Source organism: Sparus aurata, chromosome 12 (genome assembly GCF_900880675.1).
Source record: "Sparus aurata chromosome 12, fSpaAur1.1, whole genome shotgun sequence".
In the NCBI taxonomy this organism is placed as follows: domain Eukaryota; kingdom Metazoa; phylum Chordata; class Actinopteri; order Spariformes; family Sparidae; genus Sparus; species Sparus aurata.
Window position 1 is genome coordinate 2432084 of NC_044198.1, and position 14474 is coordinate 2446557.

Here is a 14474-nt window from a genome sequence, read left to right on the forward strand (position 1 = left end):
ACTCATTGTGTTACAGTCTTACCTGCTGGGAAAGGCAAGATTTTTTTTCATGTTGCCTTTTGTACCTCCTTGTGCATGTATTTGCTTATATTGTCCAGAGGATGCACTTCTTCCTTTAAATGTATTGACTCTACTGACATAGAATATCATATTCTATGACACATAATCTGCAGACGCAATAGCTTCATCTTCGTTGTTTGATTACAAAAAACATAAAATCAAGTTGGCACTGGGGCACATACTGTGGGTAAGTTCATTAAACCCAATATTTTTTCATTTGCAAAGAAAACGATTGAATTTTTTGAGTAAACATTTCTTGAATTTCAAGTGAATGTTTTTTGTTTCTTGTTGCAATAAAAAAAGTAATGTGAGTAAAATAGTAATAAAACTATGTTGCCTCTTTTTTTCAATAGCTTTCAAAATAAACGCACACCAGCGCAAGCCAAATGAAACAGAGACACAGGGGTGGGCTTGTACTGCTTTAGTCCACAGGGGCTGCCAGAATCAAGAAAAATGACAGTTACTTGTAGCAGAATTGAGAATATGCTGATTTTTAAAAGAGTAGTAAGAATCTTGTGCAGAGGCTGAGATCAGTTTGTGTATGCAGGCTACAGAAATAATAGATCCTCCATATCCTATGATGAAACCAGACAGTGTAATGTCATTGGACATACAACAGTTTTTACAAAGTGGGTATCACTCCCAATAACCAGTTCAGTGACCTTTTACCTGTCTGTCTGTGAAGTGGCCTACAGGATGGTTCATTATTTGTGTTGAGGTTCTGTCCGAATGTATGTTTTTTTCAATTGTGTGCTAATAAAACGGAAAGACTCATAGAGCTAATGAGTGAGCCACACTGGGTGTATTCTGACTCAATGCCACACACATCGTCCTGCTGCCCCAAATACTCACTAGAGCACGAAATGTGGATTAATTTACTGCTGTAAATAGTCCACAACAAAAGCACTGTTTCCTCCTGTTTGAGTAATACAGTACACAACTTTTGTATTTTTACAATATTATGGACCCATTTTTGACTGAAAAATATACAGTATCTTTGTGAGCCATTTTTAAAGATGCACATCTTCAGAAGGAACCAGTTGTTGATATAAGGATTTATATAGAATAACCTGCCTGGTTACCGCAGTATAACAATAAGTAGTCTGTACACAGAGACAACAATGCCCTGGATCCACCCACTGAATTAGCTTGGCAAGCCATGAAATGTGAAAAAAATGAAAAAAGATTTTCCACTCTTTCACAGGAGCAGTTGTTTTTTTAAATTATGTCAGAAGTGAGGTAATGGCAAGGTCAATTTCTTTTCTCTGTTTCAAACCACAGCATTGAGTGCAGGGTGGCGGTGTTGAGGGGCAGTTTACCTCCCTCAAATATTTATGAGAAAACGTACCAATGCAACTGTGCAGAAACCCAAACTGTGGAGCTCTGGTTGTCTCCCTCCAATTCTCTTCCCTCCATGAAGCGTGTTTCTCACACCTCACAACAGTGTTTTTAATCTTCTTTTTCTAACTTTTTGTCTCATTTGATCCATGTGCTGTCCACATCACTTTACTTGTTATTGTTCTCTTGTTATCAGAAGGTTGCTGGTTCCATTCCCCTGGTCTGCATGTCGAAGTGTCATTGGGGCAAGATACTGAACCACGGACTGCTCCTGATGTGCTGGTCGGCACCTTGCATGGCATCCACCGCCATCAGTGTATGAATGTATGAATTAATTACTGTGAGTCGCTTTGGACAGAAGCGTCTCCTAAATGCCCTCAATGTAAATGTAAATATACATCAGATATGACACAAACGTGACTCCAAAAGAATGTTTCTCTGTGTCTGCAGGATGTGTGAATGACAGGTTAAAACAAAGTTCACTCTGTTGTTTTTAATCTTATCAATTAGGCCTGTGCTTTTCCTGCAATGACGGGCCAGAAAAGCAACACATCCTCATACCTAAAGACTGAAGAGGTTGATCACCAGTGACCCCCAGAACAAAATCTAACACTGTTAACTGAACAACATGACTGTTGCATGGACCAGCAACAGGTGTACTGGATATTTGTCATACGTTGCAGTTTGGTTAGGTCTAGGGAAACATGATCGTTTGGCTTAAAAAAAACTAGATTACATATGCAACCTAAGTTATGTAATGTATTTGACACAACTTCCTAATGCTACTGCATTAAAATAACTCCCTGTTTACTTTTGATTTCATTGGATACAAGCAGTCTTTTGGGTGAAAGTCTTATGTTTGTTTGAGCCAACCTTCTGCCCCTACACAGACTTTGTCACTCTTTATAAGTGCTGTGCTGCTGTAATATAACCACAGCCACTAGAGCTCACTGCCCATAAGCTGCTCTCACAGTTGATCCAGTTTGTGTTTTTTCTGATGAGGACAATCTGAAGAAATGTCCATTGTTAAAAAAAGTGGACTTCTCAGGCCTTGTTTACAGCTGCCATTGACATGGGTGACGTGACATGACTCACAGGTGGACAGCTCTAAGTACACCTGTGAACACCTCCAAGATGAACTGAGGAATCATCACTGACTCAGACTGCTTTGAAAAGTGATGAGACCACATTCTGTTAGCAGTTAAGTGTACAAATGTTTTCTGGGCTAAACTGAAGAATTGCTTACTGAACTGACTTAAGAAAAAGCCACAGCAGCAGCAGAATGAACTCTCGTACACACAAAACTTGCTGTCTGACTCTGTGGTTAACTGCAATGCAAATAACATGTCTGGTCTCTCTTGTTTTTAGAAGCAGCTGTTTGTGAACACATTGTCTTTTTTAACTGATTCAACCACTGAACTAGTAACAATATCACCAGACTCCCTTAACAAATGTTGTGATTTTAAGAGTTGCTTCATGAGGGGAAACTGAACAAATATGAAAGAAGACAACATTTTATTGATGCTAAACATGTCACATGTTACAAAGACACTAAACAGTAACCAATCTAAGCTACTTCTTTGTCCCCGTGAAGAAAGTCCCCAGACTCCCTTAAAAAATGTCTCAGTTTAGTGATGTTGAGTTAGGAGACACTTTTTAAACTTTGTGAAACTCTCTGACTAATTCTTCATTATTTGGTCCTTGTATATTCAGCAGATGTTCTTCATGAACCTCTCTTTTTCTTTGTGTAAAAACATGGTTTCTGTTTGTCCCAGAGACTGACGTGTTTTTACATATAGAGCAGGAAGAGACGTCTGATCACAAGTGGTCACTCGAGACAGATGTCAAGATACATTCTATGTGGAGATGGTTTTTTTTTCACAGCTTGTTTTCACTTACATTCAACATGACATTTTCCTGCCTTGATAATCCATGATCAGGACAGCTCACAGTGCATCACCACATTCAGACTAAGACTAGTCACCAAAACAGGACTGTATTAAAATGATCCATTGATTAAGTGTGCAGTTTAACCCAGATTAGGTTGGAGTCCACAGTGAGTGAACAGGAAATGTTTGTGAAACATCAGTATTGTTGCTATGGTTACCTAAGTCCATGTGTTCACAGTGGAAAAGTGAAAAACAAAGTGTATTCAACGATGTCAATATGCATACTCATTCTACTTAATTTCTGAGTGTGCTGTCCCCCAGCACAGGGAGGAAAACACCAACATCAACTGCTGGTGATGGTGAAGCAGCTCCAAGAGCAGCTCACAAAACTGACAAACTAAGAAGTGCTCTTGCTTTGGAAAGCTGTTACATATCAGAACAGTGTGGGACACTATAACAATTTCCATAGGAAATATATTGAATGTTATTAGTATGTAGTGACAGATGTTTCTGTATTAAACTTCTTCTTCCTCCTGACGAGAATCTTACTTCCTCCTACTTTCATTCACTGTACTGGTATCATCAACCCACCAGGACAGACAAATGTATAGTATGGTCACATAGCCTCTAACAGTTTTCACATGTCTGATACCCCCCTTCTCAACGAGCAGCATACTGTGTGTTCAGCACAGAATGAGCAAATCGTCAACGCCAGATTCTCAAGCTAAACTAAATCACTACTGACACCAACCAGAGAAGCTTTTTGTACTAGAGCTCCCCTCACTGGTGGAGGGGAGGGACAGCTCAGCCTTGGTGCTCTGCGTGTTCCGTATGGGTCAATGTAAGAAAGGAAAAACAAAGGACACAATAATGTCTGTTGGTGAGTTCTTAAGCTCAAAGAGTGCATATACAAGTTGAATGAACCGGACTGAATGTAATTAAAATCCAAACTGAAGATGGTTAGGAGCAGCCTTGTCAATTCCCCAGTAGGTTTCAACAAAGTGCTTGTTGGATCATCTCACAGGATCTGAAACCTCTTTGGGGAAGTTGGATTCTGGACTGACTGATCTGATAATTTTTCTAACTCTCTGAAACTGACAGTCCTGCATTTGTGCAACCAGTCTCATTGAAATTTCTCAAACCCCCCAGTGCTTAAACCAGAAAAGACACTGTGGCAAACAGTAATTCGTCAAACTGGTTTAGAAAATACACAATGAAACCACTGATCAGCTACACAGCGAAACTGTGAGCCTGTGTCCTCTGGAGCTTGTAGACTAGGAGGGTCCTTATCTGCAGAGACACGTGTGTCTCAGTCATCATAGAAACATTGTGATGGTATAATGTAATGTGTAATTCTACAGCACAGGGTTGTACAATGATATAGAGCTTTCCCTTTATGTTACACAAGAAAAGTATTTTTAGTGTTGATGATGAGTTCTGGAGTCTCAGTCTGGTGGTAAAGCTGTAGATATTTCTCTATGTGTTGTCAGATGGCAGCAGGGTGAACAGACTATGGCTGGGTGGGTGTTGTCTTTTAATATCTTTGGGCTTTGTGCAGACATCCCACTTCATTGATGTCTGATGTGCTGTGCTGTAGATGGTATCAGTGATGTTCTGGGTGGGCTTTAATCAGCTGATGTAGAGTCTTCCTGTCCTGGGCCGGTTTGTGATGTTTCCAGACAGGATGAAAACTGCATTTATAGTTGGTCAGCATCTGTTTTGTAAAAATCTTTTTATTGCACATGAGCATGTGTCTGTGGATACAGGAGTGGGGCCTTTTAACTGATATTTTCTCATTTTCAGATGACATTAAATGTTCTTTTGGAGGCTTGGAGGCTTTAGTCTTATGTTAATTGATACACTAAGACTAATAAAGTAGAAATAAACAAGAATAAAGTACTATTTGCTGAATGTACAGAAATTATGATGGTGATCCTCATGTCAGATATCAGCAGGGCACAGTTTCACAGTGCAAACACTTAGGCGGAGTAAGGCTGACAACTGACAGACAAAAGTTTCACAAACCGAGTTAGGATCAGTGACGCTGTATACTGCCCTCCTGTGGTGTATATGATACACTGCAGCTCTCCAGCAAAACCGTCCAGCATGTCACTGAAGTGTGCAGAAATGACAAGGTGTTTAAGAAAGTATTCCGACTGTATGGACTCCAGAGCATTTTAAAGTTCATCCAACTCAGACACACACTGATAGCTGCTCAGCACTTCCAGTGTCACTGTGCCAGTGAGGCCCTTCTCATAGCACACTCTTTAAGTTGTTACTGAAGGTAAATGATATTAACTGATGCCCTGTTGTCCCAGTAATCCGCATTATTTTGGACCTTTTTAATGGCTTTATTCAACAGGACAGCTTAGAGAGATGACAGGAAACAGGATGAGAAAGAGGTGAGTGATATGCAGCAATGGGCCACAGCTTGGACTAATAGCCTGGGCTGCTGCAGTGAGGAGACAGTCTGTTCTTACTCTCATGTATTAGAATGGCCTCTGTGAAAGGTGGATGATTACAGGTTACTTTTAATCTCTCCAGTGTATTTTAACATCTTTTGAGTGTCAAGCATCTGTAATTAATATTTTAAAAAATGCAGTGCAGTTTGACTGAAAAACGACCACTTGTCGAATCAAGATTCAATCAAGAAGACTTTGTATAGTTGAAGTTTAAAACTTTTCTTAATTATTTTGCCATTTTTCAAGCTGTGATGACAGTTAGTGTTTGCAAAGTTATGAGTATTAGTATGAGTGGTGATGCAGAAAACCAGTGGTAAAATGTGAACTGTATGTCCCCCCCCCCCCCCCGACAATGAATAACTGCCTTGAGCATAAATGTGTCAACACATTTTTAACTTCCAGTTAGAATTGCAGGTTGCGGGTTTACCTGTGAACAAGCAGAAGTTAGAAGTTAGAAGTTTTCAGTCACTGTTCCCAGCTGTGGGTATTTTTGAAGCCTCACTACCATGTTGACTGCATTTCCTTCTCATAAATATAATCTGTCATTGTTTACATCCATGTTAGCTTGCTAGCAGTCTTTTTCTTCACTGGCCTTGTTTGGGATAGGTGGAATAACCCAAAACCATTGGCAGGGTTTAAATCATATGTACAGTCTCAGATCTGTGTCCTCATTGTTGTGGATCCTGTTGAAAAAACTTCTTTGCTCCAAAGTGATACTAGTGGTCAAAAACAGCACAGGGTACTTGGTTGAAGTTTGTCTGTGAACACTCTCTGTAAAATCTGTGCAGATTATTAAAACAATATAAGTCATTCTCAGTTGATGGCCTACTAAACATGTGAGAAATGCAAATGTTGCTGATAAAGAAAAGTTGCAGTGGTCAGAAACTCACATGTAGCTAGACAAAAGTTTACATTTAAAGGCCCATGACATTGTTCTGCAGGTTTATCTCATGTAGGCCTGAACTTGGTTGATGGATGGATGGATGGATTGATTGATTGATTGATAATACAATAACAAGAATATTCTCGGCTTTGCATATTAGTTCTATTTTTTACTGCATGTCTTGACATTAGTGACATTTACCTTTATATATTAAAAGGTCTGCATGAGTCCTATGCATTATTTACTCTACATGTTATTAATGTGATGAGTGCGCTCAGGCGCTGGGGGCGCTGTTGTCACTTCTCCTCCCGGCAGCCAAATAAGGAAATGACGTGGTGCATGTGTAGAGATGGTCCCAAATAGAAAAGTGAAACGGTGACACCGGGAGCGGGTTGAGAAAGGCAGAGGTGGGTGAGGGACCGGAGCTGACTCAAGACGAGGTTAGTGATATTATACAGAATCACTTATCACTTTACAGACACCAGCTTTACTTACGAGGTAACGGTGGCTAACTAGCTGGTTAGCTCAAACTATAACATGTAGCGTATCACGTGAAGGGCCTCTTCAGCCCACCTACAGCTGACATGATCTAGTCCGGTCACTTAAATGTGTCGCCTCCACGTTCGAGCTTTACAACAGTACCAAAGAAGTTGTTAGTGTTTGAAAGCTCACACACAGGCTATTAGCCTCTGTGTGACTTATCTCATGATAAACTTTATGCTGTTGAAGTGTCCCACACTTACTACTTGAATTTGTTGACAGCACCTGGGTACCAGGGATTGAATATGAGCTGTGTGAAGTGGTCATTCTTAGTGGAGTTAGTTTGGCAGTTTGAGAGAGCCAGTGAGCGCCCTGCCCTGTTACAAGATGGATGGTGACAGCTGAGATAGACAGACAGACAGACAGACAGACAGACAGAAAATATACACAGTACAACATAATCATAATAACTAGACTTCTATCTATCTATCTATATATATAGATATAGATATAGATAGATATATAGATATAGATATATATAGATATATATATAGATATATAGATATTATATTTATAAGTCTAGTGTTGATAAAGCCTTTTTGCTTCACTTTATATTGTTGGTATATAATGTGGATGTAAAAATAGTAAAGTTAAATTCTTTTGTATGCACTAATTAAAGGATCAGAGCTTTAAGAGTCATTTCTACTTTTATATTTTTTTAACCTGACTATACAAGACATAATTGATTTTCATAACGATGTATGTATACCAAACCGAACCGAAAACTATGACCACAATATGTGATATGAACCGTGGATGTTGTGAACCGTCCCACCCCTAGTCTCTATATATTAGGTCTGGGCTAAATGGCAAAAAGTGTTATCACAATATGTTTGGTTTTTTTTATATTTATCGTTCACGATATATATTTAACAATAATGATAATCATAATGTTGAGAGGAGCATTCTCCTTTAGGACAGAAGCCAAAACAAACCAGAAGGTTAATTATGATTTATAAAATACAATTATTTATCATGAAAATGAATAGATGACAAACATTCAGCAGAACCTACCAACCAAATGGCTTTATGTTAAACACTGAATTAATATGTACAACATATTTCTTTCAAACGTGTCTCAAACATTGAAGAGGTAGTATACTGAACTGAACATTGATTAAAGAAAATAAAATAAAGAGTTAAATGTTGAGGATGATTATGCTACTGTATTCTGTAAATATTGCACATTCTTGAGCTTGCATGCAGTTGTTCAGCTTAGCTTCATTAGCCTCCTGCTCTGTAAGACCTGATGTGGTTCGGACGTGCAACCAGACCACATATCATCTCTGAGCTGCTGCTCCACCTTTACCCTCCACTCTGCCAAACATCAGTCCCTTAGCTGTACACAGAGTGTACTTGGCCTCGACAAATCTTCCAATGGGCAGAGGAGTATAGTTCAAAATAGTCTGAAAAACATGCTGGCTTTATACTGCAACATGCAACTGGATGCAGTGAGTTATCCTTTGACATACTAAATCTTCTGGCATGCTAAATAGTATGGTAAGAGGGGCATTGGAACACAGGGTCTGTTGTGGAGAAGCTACTATGCGGCATAGCTGAGAGGAGTGAACACTAGTTTGTGTATGTTTTCCTGTGAGTGAGTTTTCCTTCCGTGTTGTCTGTGAACTATGACAGGATGGGGGACATAGCAAAAAATGAGACGACCTTCTACTCCAATGCAGAGGACTACTGGAAGGAGGTTCCTCCCACAGTGGATGGCATGCTAGGAGGCTATGGCAGCATCTCCAGCATTGATATCAATGGATCAAAGGCCTTCCTGCAGAAGTTCCTCGGTGTAAGAAACCCTTTAACAACAATAACACATTTGCTTTACCTGTTTGAATTGGAATGATGGCCACATTTAGATTTACACCGTACTTGTGTCAGGTCATTGTTAGTCAACTTCTACTTTAACACTAAGGACTCGTTGGGAACTTAATATGGGACTCACTTGGGAATTGTTAGTCATGACTTGGGAGTTTATGGTCTTGACTTGGGACATGATTTGGGATTTCTGGTCTTGATTTGTATGGAGCTAAATCGGGGTCAAATGTTTTGTACTTGAAAAAGTAAAATTTGAAACTGAAATGTCAAGTTTTGATCTTGAATTTTGAAAAATATATCAACATATTTAAAATAAAAATAAATGTACAAAAAGTTTTTTCAGGTTAAAAATAATTATGATGAACTCTGGTTATTCTTTTGAATAAATCATTTATTATAATTTTTCACTTTCATATGTTTTGATATTTGGGATCCTATTTCTTTCAGTTGCATGTTTTATCTTTTCAGATTCAGATCTTAGTTTTTTTTACAGTTTCAAATCTTTTCTTTGCAGTTTCAAATCTTTTTTCAGTTTCAGATCTTTTTTTTTTTCAGTTTCAGATCTTGCTTTTTCAGTTTCAGATCTTTTTTTTTTTCAGTTTCAGATCTTGCTTTTTCAGTTTCAGATCTTGCTTTTTCAGTTTCAGAGTTTTGACCCTGATCTAGCGTGGGGGGGCGTGGCATCATGACAGACAGCTCAACCAAAAGGCTACAGACCTCCCCCTGTCATGTTGCCTTCAGGGAACGTAGGATCTAAAACGATTCGGCTCCGCCACATGAAACTGCTGTCGGTGACAACCTTCCATTTGCACACCATGCACGAATATCCTGCTTGGCTAAAAGTGTTTTAATTTCCAAGGCTGTTTAGATGTGAGATGTGGAAGCTGTTTAAGGCAGTACTGAGGACCACTTGTAGTACAGGAGTGACAAAATCGTGCCAGATTATGCACAGACACCCACATTTTAAGTACTGAAATGTCAGATTTCCACGTAGCACTGTGAATGCCTCGCAGTGTCCACTGGCAATGGCGTAAGGTTGGGACATCGTGATAAATATCAACATGAGACGTCGCTGTGTGGTTTTTGTTCTGTAGTGTTGCCAGTGTTCTTTTACCATTAATATAGCAATTGTTTAGCCTATTATTTATTTTTCTGCCTCTGTTATCTTGCCTGTAATACATAGGCAGAGCATTGACGTCTAGACACACAGAGAGACACACACACACACGAAGCTGGTGTAAGAATATAAAGTTATGTTGTTAATTCCAGGATCAGCTGAAAAGAGAATTTCTCCAGAGACTGCTGACCAATTCACCACTTAAAAGATGTCAGAAACATTGTATGTTGTTACAAAACAACCTCTCATTTTGATATTTATCACGATGTCCCAACCTTACTTTTCTCACCTGTGTGCTGGGTCCAGCAGGTGAGCCAGCAGAACCGGACTCCATTGCCGGACACTGCGAGGCATTCACAGTGCTACATGGAAATCGGACATTTCAGTACTTCAGATGTGGGTGTCTGTGCACAATTTGGCGTGATTTTGTCGCTCCTGTACTACAAGAGGTCCTCAGTACTGCCTTAAACAGCTTCCACATCTCACATCTAAACAGCCTTGGAAATTAAAACACTTTTAGCCGTGCAGGATATTCGTGCATGGTGTGCAAATGGAAGGTTGTCACCGACAGCAGTTTCATGTGGCGGAGCCGAATCGTTTTAGATCCTACGTTCCCTGAAGGCAACATGACAGGGGGAGGTCTGTAGCCTTTTGGTTGAGCTGTCTGTCATGATGCCACGCCCCTCTAAGTTGATGCCACGCCCCCCCACGCTAGATCAGGGTCAAAACTCTGAAACTGAAAAAGCAAGATCTGAAACTGAAAAAGCAAGATCTGAAACTGAAAAAAAAAAAGATCTGAAACTGAAAAAAGATTTGAAACTGTAAAAAAAAAAGATTTGAAACTGTAAAAAAAAAGATTTGAAACTGTAAAGAAAAATAAGATCTGAATCTGAAAAGATAAAACATGCAACTGAAAGAAATAGGATTCCAAATATCAAAACATGAAAGTGAAAAATGAAAATAAATGATTTATTCAAAAGAATAACCAGAGTTCATCATAATTATTTTTAATCTGAAAAAACTTTTTGTACATTTATTTTTATTTTAAATATGTTGATATATTTTTCAAAATTCAAGATCAAAACTTGAAATTTCAGTTTCAAATTTTACTTTTTCAAGTACAGAACATTTGACCCCGATTTAGCTCCATAGATTTGGGACTTGATTTGGGAATGGTTAGTCCTGACTTGGGAATCTGTGGTCATGACTTGGTCTTGACTTGGGACATGGGACACACAATACGTGTGATTTGACCCACTTGTGAAGTGAAAGACATGGTGTAGCTGTATTGCTCAGTATTCGTGAAGAAGACATTTAGATTGACTGTCGGACCAAACTTCAGAAAGTTATTAAGCAGTAATTATACTGTTACAGTTGTAACATTCAATGGTCTCTATGCTGATTCCAAGCCTTCTCACTCTGACAGCAGCAGACTGTGTCACAGCTTTTATACACCAGTGGCCTCTCTGTGTTTTTTCTGTTGAAGGAAGGAGAGGGGAAGACGGGCACAAGCTGTGCTCTAGACTGTGGAGCAGGCATCGGGAGGATCACCAAACGTTTGCTGCTGCCTCTGTTCAACACCGTGGACCTGGTGGATGTGACGCAGGAGTTCCTGGATAAAGCCAAGACATACCTGGGGGAGGAGAGCAAGAGAGTGGGCAACTACATCTGCACTGGTTTGCAGGAATTTGCACCAGAATGTGGCCGCTATGATATCATCTGGATCCAGTGGGTCATTGGTAAGTCTGCCTTGGTGCGTACCATCACTGAGTATGGTGTCAGTCATACTTAAACATTCTGCAGGAATTTGTTAACTGGTCCTGAAACACGCAGTTTAATCCAGTTGTCAGAGCCCTGCTGTTTGAGCAGCTGCAAGTGTTTGAAAATGTAGTGTTTCATTCTTTCTTCAGTCTATGCTGCATGGACACAGATGCAACTCAAAGTGTGGTGAGTTCTACCTTGACTATCTTTCCTCCTCTTCTTTCCCCTCAGGCCACCTGACAGACAACCACCTTGTGGAGTTTCTGCGACGCTGCCAAAAAGCTCTGCGGCCCAACGGCCTTATCGTGATCAAGGACAATGTGTCATATGAGGGTGTGGTCCCGGATGAGGTGGACAGCAGCATCTGCCGCGACCTGGAAATACTTCACAGCCTCGCGAACCAAGCAGGCCTTCGCATCGTCCACGAGGAGCAGCAAATGAATTTCCCGAAGGAGATCTACCAAGTCCACACACTGGCTCTTAGATAGAGGACAGCTGCCTTGTATGCGAACAAAGTGTTTCTAATGTGGAAATTGTGTTTTTCTAGTCAGCAATCCAGTTAGAATGTTTTGGGAATTTATCAGCATTTAGATCTGTTTGTGGAATGTGTGTTGCTGGATCTTTGCTAGTCTACCAGGCCACGATACTCCTCCGTCTCATGAACTTTTTCCCCACCTTGTACACCATGGACAGATCCCAGCATGTTAACTGTGTCGATGTGATCTCCAGTGAGAATGCAGGTCAAAGTTAGCTTAGTTGAACTCCAGCTGTGTGGGCCCATACGAGCTCTGCTGCACTGTGCGTCTAAATGAAGTCATCTCCACCGTTCAGTCCTACAGGCTGTCATCACTTTGCTCATTATTTATTTATTATCCACTTTAAACATCAGATCCTTTATCTGAGCTGAGTGTGGGGCAGTTTCACTGCCTTTGTGTAAACATCCTTTCAGCTGCGTCCGTTGGAAGTGTTTCAGGTGTGGAGCATTTTCAAGCTTCCAGTGTTGTCAAGAGTTATTTAGTTTCCATGTTTTACAGTTTACTGAAAACATTTTTGCAGCTAATTTCTGAACAATATTGTGGCTATATTTGACTGGTTTTAATTAACTTAGGTTTTTTCGGCCCCTATCCCGATCCTAGTCTTTTAATATTGAATATGTGATTAAATATACCTGATACATTGAAGTAACAGCTGAAGCCTGCTTCATTGAACGCTCCTTGTTTTTAATCTTATACTGGAGGTCCTGGTAGCTACAGAGGAGATTTGTCTCTCCTACAGAAACACTGCAGAAGTGTTACACGGCTGCTTTTACATAATAAACCCCCAATTCCCAAATATTCAAACCCAGTTCACACTGTAATTGGTCAGCTGTGTGGAGCTGAGGAAGAAGCTCTTTGAACTATCCACTGTTGATATGTTTTAACAAGAACAACTGGTTGCAATGCAGTGTACGGTATGTTTAGGAGATGATGTCTGAAAAATGTGTAATGGAACCATCAAGAAAAGAACCTGCTGAATAATTTAGAATGAAAATAACCAGGAGCTACAGGCCTGAACTGCAGCAGTACTCCTGCTTCACACACTTTGGGGTAGAAGTGATGTAAATTAGTAAAAGTAGTCTTGCTGAGACAACAGTATCTAGAGAAAGCTATACTGAATAATCATTTTCATCAGAAATAACATTAAATATGGGTATTCGTATTGAGTCAAAAGGGCTCCTCCAGAGACCAGAGCTTCTCTAGACCCAGTGAGAAGAAGACAACAGAGCTGCAGAAAAGAGCGGCTGTGCCATGGCAGGGGAACAACTCCTCCAGAGATGGCAGCCACCTTCAGCCACTTTGCACTGGATACTGGGAGCTGTAGTTACAGTTGAAGTGGATGAGAAGGGCAGGGGTAAGACATGTTCATCAGTCAAGCTAAAAAATGACGATGAGGTTTGAGACAATGTTGTGTTTGTCCCGACTCTCCAGTTCTCTTTTTAAGGTACACAGATTGTGCACAGCATCCAACATGACTCAGTTTCTTTACTTAAAAAAAAAGGCCACACTGTGCCGTCTATTGTAGACTCATCAAAATTAATCGTGTTATCTGTCACACTAGCTGGTTCACTAGAGGATCTATTTACTGTATTTTTTTAAAAAAAGCTGCATTTGTAACCTGAGGAAACAGGCATGTCAAATGTGTCTCTACATGAGTGTTTGTTTCTATGTAAGGCAGTCTTTGACAATGTACATAAGTCTCTTGTAAATTAAGTACATGAAGATTCCATCAGTACTAAATCAATGTGTGCATCCATTATGCGTGCAGAGATAGCAGTGCTCCTCCTGCCTCAATAAAATAGAATCTTTCTTAGAATATAAATTGTTCCAAGATTTCAATGTCCTTCATTGCTCAACAACATGTAAAAACAGAATAAGAATTAAAGACATAATACACAAGTGAGACTTAAACCAAGAATTGTTTGAACTTGTGAAATCTAGCGAGTAGTAGAAAGGGGTTTTTCCCTCGATCCGTTTCCTGGGAGAGGGAGAAATTACATATTTTATTTCTTCACATTCTCTGTGTGTTGGAGACAGCAGCAGCAGGGCTGGGCCAGCAGGGCT

The 14474-nt window shown here is 39.9% G+C and overlaps 1 protein-coding gene across 1 annotated transcript; it reads left to right on the forward strand.

The window, feature by feature from the left end:
- Positions 1–6933: 6933 nt before the first annotated feature.
- Positions 6934–14232, forward strand: ntmt1 (N-terminal Xaa-Pro-Lys N-methyltransferase 1). The gene is made up of 4 exons (XM_030436715.1): positions 6934–7072; positions 8808–8967; positions 11600–11852; positions 12106–14232. The coding sequence occupies exons 2-4, from the start codon at positions 8809–8811 to the stop codon at positions 12360–12362; spliced, it is 669 nt and encodes a 222-aa protein (XP_030292575.1). The 5' UTR covers positions 6934–7072; position 8808; the 3' UTR covers positions 12363–14232.
- The last annotated feature ends 242 nt before the right edge of the window (positions 14233–14474 follow it).